The sequence below is a fragment of the Pelodiscus sinensis genome, chromosome 24, assembly GCF_052426305.1.
Source record: "Pelodiscus sinensis isolate ZL-2025 chromosome 24, ASM5242630v1, whole genome shotgun sequence".
In the NCBI taxonomy this organism is placed as follows: Eukaryota; Metazoa; Chordata; order Testudines; family Trionychidae; genus Pelodiscus; species Pelodiscus sinensis.
In genome coordinates, this window is record NC_143075.1 from 14,095,679 (window position 1) to 14,106,050 (window position 10,372).

General features: G+C 46.8%; 1 protein-coding gene across 2 annotated transcripts in view; it reads left to right on the forward strand.

Annotated features, from left to right (window-relative positions):
- PEX14 (peroxisomal biogenesis factor 14) overlaps positions 1–10,083 on the forward strand; it is a 117,440-nt gene extending 107,357 nt beyond the window's left edge. For both annotated transcript variants that reach the window (XM_006127059.4, XM_089773049.1), the window contains 2 exons: positions 5,491–5,582; positions 8,231–10,083. In XM_006127059.4, coding sequence (XP_006127121.1) covers positions 5,491–5,582; positions 8,231–8,696 — 558 coding nt within the window. In that variant the 3' untranslated portion in view covers positions 8,697–10,083. The remainder of the gene's footprint in view (positions 1–5,490; positions 5,583–8,230) is intronic.
- The last annotated feature ends 289 nt before the right edge of the window (positions 10,084–10,372 follow it).

Here is a 10,372-nt window from a genome sequence, read left to right on the forward strand (position 1 = left end):
CCTTGTAGGAGAGCTCATTGTATATCCAGTTGGAATGATAGGGAGCAGAAATGGCCCTTCTTCCAACCCATGGGCTGAAGGAGGAAAAGGATAGAGGTAGATGTTTGTATATTTTAATCCTCTGTCTGTTGATGTGCCTGTTAATGCAGGTATCTATTCTGTGCCCATCACCACAGTATCTCAGTGCAAATCAGTGCCCTTAGTGCGAAGTATTCAAACACAGATCAGTTGGATTATATGACTTGAGACTGGGAAGGGGCTATGGACTCTTTTGCATTGTAGGCCTCTTGCCTGTACTGCCTTGGGCTGTCAACCTCAGTTACGCAACTTCAGTGACATGAATAACGTAGCTGAAGTCAGCATAGGAAGGTATGCTTACTGCGGTATCTTCACCGTGGTAAGTTGACGGTTGATGCTCTCCCGTTGACTCTGCTTACTCTTCTTGTGCTGGTGGAACACCGGAATCAATGGGAAAGCACTCGGCAGTTGATTTGTCATGTCTATACTAGATGTAAATCGGTTCCCCTCTGCCTATCTCACTTGCCCATAGTAAAGTCATACCCTGAGTCACCTGTTTCATTTCAGGCCAGGTAACAACTGAATGTTATTGCTATCCAGTGGCTGTTAGCTGACCTGTGTGAATGGTTTTGGTGGTCTCAGTCCAATAGGTGGTGCCACCCTCAAGTTTGGCACACATTGGCAGCCTCGTTGGCACTCTTTATCAGGAAGGGCAGGGACTGTGCATAGAGCAGCCAAAGCACAGGAGCAGTGCAAGCACCAAACAAGAGGAATCATCTCTAAGGCTGAGATTGGAGTGCAGTCTGCATGGCCTGTGCAGTTCTTGGTGCCTGTGCTGAGACTGATCACAAGGAGACTGGTTACTGCACCTGGTGACTGGCATGTTATGTGGGTACTTGTGAGTTTGGGAATTGGGCCAAGATCAGTTTGCATTGTGAGGACAGCAGCGCTTTTCATCTCTGAAGTGCTTTACAGCCGCTGTTCTCAGTCTCCCAGCAGCCAGCAGATGTCAGTCATTCCTGAATATGAACAGGTGACCTAGAGATGAAAGCCTTCCTCTCCTTATCCCTGGGACCAGTCACTGCCTTCTTTGCCTGCCAATAACTGGAGAATGAGGGCTTTAGCCCCCTCTATAGCGCAATCCCTGAAACAGTTAGGTATTTATAGAGGAGTCCTCCATCTCCAGCCTTCTCCAGGCTCCAGTTTCTTGTAAACACTTTGATGGTGGATAGCCTGTGGGCCAGCTCTGGCTGTGCAGGGAATATACCTTACAGTAGGAATCCCTTAGAAGCACAATTGTAAACCCAGCCGTGAAAGCCAATTTATCCACCTATCCACTCGCTTTCCTTGGGAACCGTGGCCCGTCAATGGCCTGGAGCCAGTCCGGAAATTGAAAAACTGTTTTCAGGTCGTAAGTGTTAAGATTAAGACCACATGTTGGGCTCTCGAAAGGGAAAAGGGCATAGGAGTCTTGGTGGTTTACAGAGTCTTTAAAAAGTTCTCCCTCCCTTCTTTCCTCTTCTGTGCTGAAATGGTAACGCACGCTGTTATGGTGTCTCAACCTCCTGTGTACAGAGACTTGGGCAACCCCACAAACCAAAGAGTAAAAGCTGTGTTTTCTCAGCTGTAATGTAAGTTTTTATATCTGCTTTTCAAACTCCTACTGGCATGCTGTAAAAAATTAAAAAGAGGGGTTTTAAGTAATTAAAAAACCTACATAAAAACTCAAGCCTTGAATTTTCTACAACTGTTTTTTAAAGAGACTAGCTAAAAAGCCCCAGATGTCGGATTTTATTTCTAAATCCTAGGCATCTGGCACCATATGTGTTTTGGAAATTTGAGTCCTGTGCAGGCCGGTGAGTGGAAATCACTCTCTTGTTAAAGTGCTGATGTAGCTTTCAAGTCTTGGAGAGCCAGAACAGTGGCTCCTGGATTCTCGCTGTCTGAGGGCTGGGAGTGTGAATCCCAAGGGAACGCATCTGTGTATATCACAGCTATTACAGACTGAGTCTCTCCCAGCTGGAATCACTGTAGGGAATGTTGGCTGTGAAGGTGCTTGTGTCTGTCCAGCCCCTGCTGAAGCCTGTGTAAGAAATGAGCAGGAACACAGGCCGTGTGGGAGCTTACAGTCCCAAATTCTCCCGGTTGGAATTTGTGTGGAGGAGTTGGCAGCTCCAGTCCTTGAGCACTGGCTGTGGGGGTTCTCACACTAACTCCATCCTCAGTCCCTGCCAGCAGAAATCATTGTAGGCAGTTCTGCCTTTGGAGGAATTTACTCCATTTGTATCTCCTTCTAATTGGAGCCCCTAAACTCTGGCAAGTCAAGTGTAAAAAGTACCTCAGAAGTAGGAAGCCTGACAAAAAATCAGTGGGGCCACTGGATAATTGAGGTGCTAAAGGAGCCCTCAAGAAAGACCCTCTTTAAGGCCATTGTGAAGAAGCTGAGTGAGTTCTTTGCATCAGTCTTCACTGCTGAGGAAATGAGGGAGATTCCCACACCTGAGCCATTGTTTTAGGTGACAAATCTGAGAAACTGTCCAACACTGAGATGTCGGTCAAGGAGGATTTGGAACAAATTGATAAGTTGAACAGTCATAAGTGTCCAGAACGAAATAGTATTTACCCACAAGTTCTGAAGGAACTCAGGAATGAAACTGGAGAACTACTAACTGTACTATGTCACTCATTGATTCAATTAGCCAGTGTGCCAGATGACTGACAAAGAACTAATATAACATTGATTTTAAAAAATGTTCCAGAGGCAGTCCTGGAAATTACAGGGCAGTAAGCCTAACTTCAGAACCAGGCAAATTGGTTGAAACTATGGTCAAGAACAGAATTATCAGACACACAATAGAACACAGTATGTGGGGGAAGAGGCAACACTGCGTTTGTAATGGGAAATCAGGCCTCACCATTCTATTAAAATTCTTTGCAGGTGTCGTCAAATCTATGGACTAGGATGATCCAGTAGATAAAGTGTACTTGGCCTTTCATGAAGCCTTTGACCAAGGTCTCTCACCAAACACTTGTAAGCAAAGTTGGCAGTCATGAGATGAGCAGGCCGTTCCTCTCCTGGATCAGTAATTCCTTAAAAGTTAGAGGAATAAATAGAAAACAATATGTAGGAATAAATAGCTTTCACAGTGGAGAGAGGTAGTAGCCAGCTCCCGCAAGGATCTGCACTGGGATAAGTGCTTTTCAACATACTCATAAATGATTGAGAAAAAAGCAGTAAACAGTGGTGTGAACAAATGTGCAGAAGATTCAAAATTTCACAAGATAATAAAGTCCAAAGCTAAATGTAAAAAGTTACAAAGGGATCTCAAAAAACTGGGTGACTGGGATCAAAATGGCTGATGAAATTCAATATTGTTTAATGCACAATAAACACAATCCCAAATGTACATACAAAATGGTGGGGTCTCAATTAGCTGTTACCACTCAAAAAAGAGATCTTGGCATCAATGTGGATAGTTCTCTGATAACATCCACTCAGTGTGCTGAATTGGTCAAAAAAAAAAAGCTAACAGAATGTTAGGAACCATTAGGAAACAGATAATAAAACAAAATATCATAATGCCACTATATAAATCCATGAGACGCCCACACCTTGAATGCTGCATGCAGTTGTGATCACCCCATTTCAAAAAAGTTAGAACTGGAAAATGTGCAACAAAAATTATTAGAGGCATGGAACAGCTTCCATATGAGGAGAGATTAAAAAGATAGGAACTGATCAGAGTAGAAAAGACATGACGAAGGGGGATATAACAGGTCTATACAATCTTGAATGGTGTGGAGAAAGTGAATAAGGATTTTTATTTACCCTTTACATTACACAAGAACCAGGTTTCATCCAATTAAATTAATAGGTAGCAGGTTTAAAATAAATATAAGAAGTACTTCATACAAGGTGCAGTAAATCTGTGAAACTCTTTGCCAAAGGATGTTGTGATGGTCAAAAGTATAACAGGATTTTAAAAAGATAGATTCGTGAAGGATATAACTTCATGGCTGTTAGCTAAGATGGTTGAGCACACAGTCACATGCTCTGGCTCCCTAAACCTTTGACTGCCATAAAATGAGACTGGAGAACAGGATGGATCACTTGAAAATTGCCCCATTCTCTTTATTGTCTCAGAAGCATCTGGCACTAGTCCCTGTTGGAAAACGTGATACTGGGTGAGATGGACCATTGGTCTAACCCAATATGGCCGTTCTTGGGATTGGAGGAGGAGGGGCACTTTCAATGCAGGAGATTGTTTCTTTTTCTGAGAGCTCTTCCCTTTGCCGTATGTACACGTGAAGGCAAAATTAGTCTGGTCATGGGAAGCAGAGATCCTGCTTCTAGTCCCATGAAGGTATAAAATAAAAACGGCCAAGTTATTACTTGCAATAAACCTTCCAAAAGCTGTGCTGTGCCCCAGTTTCCATCCACTATCAGACAGACATTACTCTTCAATATGGTGCCAGTAGCAGCTATACTAGAGTTACGTGAATTGCTCATCATCTTTCCCCACCAACTTGGGCTCTTTGCCTTGAAATTTCCAGAGGAGAGTACCTAGTACAGCTGCTTCCTGGAGATAGTCTGGTAGTTCAGGCACAGTTCTACTTGTTCTGATCCAGAGGAAAGTCCTTTGGGCTTTTAAGTATCTATTGCTCAGTTGACCTAGAACCTCCATACAGTAGAGTTTTTTGGTGATTTAGGAGAGATTGAGTTAGTCAGTTCGGTTCCTAGCGTGCAAGTATTCAGATTATAATCAGTTCCCTTGACTGAGGGCAATGTCAGGAAAGGATGGAATTGACTCTGCTTTCTAGGCATAAGGTAACAATTTTAATACATCCCAACAATTTTCCGTGGGACCTAGGATCTAAATCACTTGTGCTTTTGAAATTTTTACTGAAAATCTCATGCCCTCTTCTCTAGAAGTAGTCCAGCCAGGTCAGGGCTGGGCATGCTGGCAGGCCCATGTGAGGAAGCTCGCATTGATTCTCAGATGTGCTGCGCTGGTTCTGTGACTAGGTACTTAGGTTTTCTTACAGATTCCTTGCTGTAGGGATCTCTGTTTAGAGCCCTCGCAAATACTTGCTTCCCCTTTTTAAGAAAAAGAGAAGAAATCTCCCTTGGGGTTGCTTTGGCAAAGGCTAGGCTTGATGCATGGATCCTAATCTGTGCAAAGTGTGTTTGGAAGCGGGTTAACCCTTCCCAAGAATGGAAGAGAAATCTTTGACTCCTCCTAGCATCAGAGCAAAGAAGTTTTCTTTGGAAGCTGTCAACAGAATCGGGAGCCGCTCAGATGCAAAGTTCACATTGCAGAAATCCCTCTACCCAGCACTGAGATGTCAGAGCCCAGGCACAGTAGCCCGTTGCTGAAGACTGGTGGTGAAGAGAGAGGGTAGGAGAGAGAACAGCTCTGAGTTATCTTCCAATCCACTCACTCATCATTGCCTCTAATTTTTGTGTCCTAGGCTACCACTTCCACCAACTGGATCCTAGAGTCACAGAATATCAATGAATTGAAATCTGAGATCTACTCATTAAAAGGGCTCCTTCTAAATCGGTAAGGAGGGGTACATGAGTGGGATAGCAGGGCAGGGAGGGTGGCAGTCCTTGGGAATTCCCTCAGGAAGGAGGACAGTATCAGAAGGACCTAGCCCTAGCTCCTCTGTCAATGCTCTTTAATAAGATTACTTTGCACTTCACTGTTGCCTTCCTTTTGGCAACAAAATGATTAGGGGTTTTCAGCTTAGAAAAGAGGAGACTAAGAGGGGATATGATAGAGGGCTATAAAATCATGAATGGTATGGAAAAAGTGAATAAGGAAAAGTTATTTACTTATTCCCACAATATAAGAACGAGGGGTCACCTAATGGAATTAATAGGCAGCCGTTTTAAAACAAACAAAAGGAAGTTTTTTTTCCACTCAGCACACAGTCAACCTGTGGAACTCCTTGCTAGAGGATGCGGTGAAAGCTAGAATTTTAACAGGGTTCAAAAAAGAGCTAGATTGATTAATGGAGGTTAGGTCTATCAATGTCTCTTAGCCAGGATGAGTAGGAATGGGGTCCCTAGTCTCTGTTTCTCTGGAAGTGGGTGACAGGGAAGGATCACGTGAGGATTACCTGTTGTGATCCCTCCCTCTGGGGCATCTGGTATTGGCCACTGTCGACAGACAGGATATTGGGCTAGATGGACCTTTGGTCTGACCCAGTATGGCCGTTCTTATGTTCTATCCAAGGGTCTCAAAGCACTTTACAAACATGCATTAAACCTTAGGGTGCCCCTGGAAGATAAGTAACTTTTATTGTTTCCATTTGGGATAGAGATTGACTGACACTGAGAGAGTAAACAGAAAAGACGGGAATGGGGCTCACAATCTCTGATTTAACCCCAAGGTCACCTTCCCGTAGAGTCATTGGTGCTTTATTCTTCCCATCTTACCTTGTCTGTTTGCCCAAATGTAACAAAGGCTGCCCATTGCCACTGCTGTATGACATAGGTAGGCCCAAAGACCCATTAAAGATGAGATCAAACAGCTGCTGGACATAAGCGGATACTCTAAATGGGTACAGAGGCCTGTAAATTGGGTGGGGCTTGATTTTTTTAAAATCTGTATCTGAGGAACCTTGCCCCAGTCCAGCAAAACTCACAGTAGAAAGCTTTGGGGAACTGGGGTTATGTTATATCACTCTCTGGGAGAAGTCACAGGTCCCATTTCCATCTATTGGGGGTCACACTAACCTTCTTTTCGGAGCAAGGGCATTGGCTATTGAATCCCCTCCAAGGGGGCAGAGATTGGGGGAGAAGAGTGTCACTCTGAGATTTTTGGGCAGAGCTCACAAGCCTGGCCATACTTTGGCGTGACTTTCTGTCTCAGGCCAGCTAAACGGCGCAGCTCACAGGGCTACCCGGCCCTTCGCCTTTCCAGTGAGAAGGGTTCTGCCCAGGTTCGTGCATTTGGACTGGCGGCAAGGGATAGAGCTCCTTAGAGTGGGCGAGGGGAGAGCTGTCATTAAGGGAAATTCAGTGTTTTTCTGCACCCTGGGGATAAGTGCTTTTGGAAAATAAAAATAAAACAAAAACAAAAAGCATATCTCCCAGCAGTGAGCAGGCGGCAGCAACATTGGAGCCAAGAAAGTCTCCAAATTGAATTTCTTGATAACATTTATGATCCTGGTGAATAATGCAGACATTAGCTTGTTTGCACTCGGACGAGATGGAGGCTAGAACGGCAGAGCTCCTCCAAGGCCACTGGCAGGGGGAGGGAAGTGAGTGCAGTTGTTTTTAGGTCTGCCGAAGAAAATTAAATCTGTTGCATTGGCCTCATTTGAATACTCAATGCAGAAAGGCAGCTGGCCTCCCTGGATCTCTTCTGGAGCAGCCTTTGGTACAAGCCAGCTCAACATACAACCCTTTCCCACGCTCACTTTCACTTTATGGGCCAGATCTCATATTCCTATGCGTGCTGAAGTGCACGCTCATCAGCGGGAACTGGGGCTGTGTGAGGAATGCAGGATCAGGCCCTGGTTGAGTCCCTTTCTGGGTGACAGAGATGTTTCCAAAGGCACCAGAGGGAGCATGCCCCTTTTCCCCCATGTGGCTATCTGGGCTGCTCCTCAGCTGATGTAAATTAGTGTAACTCCATAGAAGTCAGTGGAGCTAAACTGCTTTACAACTGCTGAGCCTTTAGCCCTGAGGGGTAGGGCACACTAGGCCCAGCAGAGGTGGCTTGGACTGCAGCGAGCTAGTGCATGCGCACACCTGCACGAGGAGACAGTGGGGTGCCAGGCTGCAGCTTCACCGCAGCTCAGACTTGGGGCAGTTGAAGCTCCTGATTCCTCACATTGATCTTCCCCAACTAGGATGGTTGTGAAGGGAAAGTGAAACTTCCCTGTCTGATCAGAGGCAGTGCTCCCTAGTGGCTACAACTTGAGCGGAGGACTCAGAAAGCACCTAAGCTCTATCCTAGCTCCCTCTGTGAATTTGGCCAACTCTTAAGTCTCTCACCACTTCAGTTTGCCCAGCTCCAAACCAGGATGATATTTCCCTCGCACGTCTGGGCTCAGTTCCTGGATGATTGTAAAGTGCTTTGACATCTTGGCACCAGGGGCCTCGTGACTATTCCTTTATTGCAGAGGAGACTTGCTGGTGATTCCCCTTGCAGAGTTTGTAATAAAAACTCCTTTTTCTCCTTCCCCTCCCCACAAGGAGGCAGTTCCCACCCTCCCCTTCAGCCCCCAAGATCCCATCATGGCAAATCCCGGTGAAGCCTGCCTCGCCCTCCAACCCCATTGTTACCAACCACAACAGCAGCAGTGACATCTCGCCCGTCAGCAATGAGTCCGCCTCCTCATCACCCGTGAAGGAGAACCACAGCCCAGAGGGGGCAAAGGTCAGCTGCCACCTGCTGGGTCCGGAGGAGGGGGGCGAGGTGGTGATGGACGTCAAGGGCCAGGTGCGAATGGAAGTGCAGGGCGAGGAAGAGAAGAAGGAGGACAAAGGGCACGAGGAGGAGGAAGAGGACGATGAGGATGATGATGTCAGCCATGTGGATGAAGAGGAGTGCCTGGGCGTCCAGACTGAGGACCGGCGAGGAGGGGATGGGCAGATTAACGAGCAGGTGGAGAAGCTACGGAGACCTGAAGGAGCCAGCAATGAAAATGAGATTGACTAGGGTGAATGGGCTTCTTCCCATCGCACCCTGAATCTGCCCAGCCTTCCCCCACCCCCGGTGCCTCTCTCATTCGGTGGAGAGCTCTCTCCCCCTGCCCCCCCAGTGATTCGCCTCAAGTAGCGTCACGCTCCTCCAGTGAGCAAGGCAGGCTCTGTGTTGCCCCAGGCCCATACAGCGTTGCAGTGGTTTCTTTTCCCTCTCCACCCCACCAGCACTGCTGGAGTCTCAGCTGGGGGTCACTGCTAGGGCTGGAAGAGCACTCACCCAATCATGCACCACAGCTAGAGAAACCAGTCCCCCTGTACCCAGCCTCCTTTCTGAACCCGTCAGCCCCTTCACTCCTTGCTGCTGCTTAGAGGTCTTCCATTTGATCTCAGAAACTGGCTTGCCCGTGCCCCATCTCATCCCCAGCCCTTTAATTGCAGCTCCATTTTAAACCACTTCTTCCCCACCCCTGAAGTGTCCCATCTGGTTTTATTCCTGAAATTAGATGGAAAGCCATCCCCAGACTGACTGTTTCTGTGCCTGAGATTCCTCTCAGATCTGCCATCCCAGTCCAGCCATTTCCCTCCCCAAACCTCAGGCCAGGCCTCAGTCCTGAAACCATGCCGCCTTTGAGAAACCCTGACGTTCTTATGGGGTCCAAAGAACAATACTCCTACCCCTGCCCCCTGCTCTCACCTCCACACCCCGGCAGCCTCTTGCTAGAGGCCAGATCCATGCCTCACGACCATAGTCATGCACGTGAGAGCAGGCGGCCTTGTTACTATTTTATCCTCAGGTGAAAGGCCTTCTCCTATTGGTAGGAATCCCACCTGGATTTCCCACTTAAATTGGTTGCTGCTTACCCACTCAGAGCGTCTTCCGTTCAATTCACAGCCCAGCCTGCATGGATCAGGTGTCCTTGCTGCTGGTGCAGTCAATCCGTTCTAAATCTCTGCCATACTTCTGAGCTCATCTTCTTCCCTGAATGAGGAGAAAGCCCCCCAGGAACAGTCAGGCGAGACTTGTGTCAGCAAAGTACATGTGCCCACCTCACCAATGTGCTGCTGACCGTATGGAGAGGGCTTCCTGAGCAGAGATCCCCCACTCCCTCTTCCCAGCTACCGCACCTCAGCCCTCTTGGCCCTCCAGGGACTAAACACAAACCAACACCTTTGGAAACCTCTTGTTTGCAGCACTATGTTCTCAACTGGTAAAACATGGTGGTGTCTGATTCTCATTCACTGCAGAAGATCTCTTAGCGGAGGAATTCCTGTAACATCTGAGTCTCACTGTCGTCCTCACCAAGCAAATGTGCTCATCCGTGTGATCATGTATAGAGTTCAAATATAAAATACTATTGTATATAATTGTAATAAATATGAGTTACCACTATTTAACACCAGTCTGCCAGGATCTCTGCTGCTACTCTTGTTTTCTGAGGACTGGGAAGGGAAGTGAAAGGGCAGGGAAATGGAGCCCCTATACAAATATTTTTGAAAGATAATTGGGAAATCATTAGTTTTATGTTCAGCTGCTGCAGTACACAGCTCTCCCAGCAAGGGGCAGCACTGCATATGACAGGCATGGGCAATAATCTTTGATGGGAGGCCAACTCCAAGAATTTGGTAAGTGGTGACAGGCTGTACTCACCCATGATATTAATGGTGGAGGTGCAGGGTCTGGGACAGAGA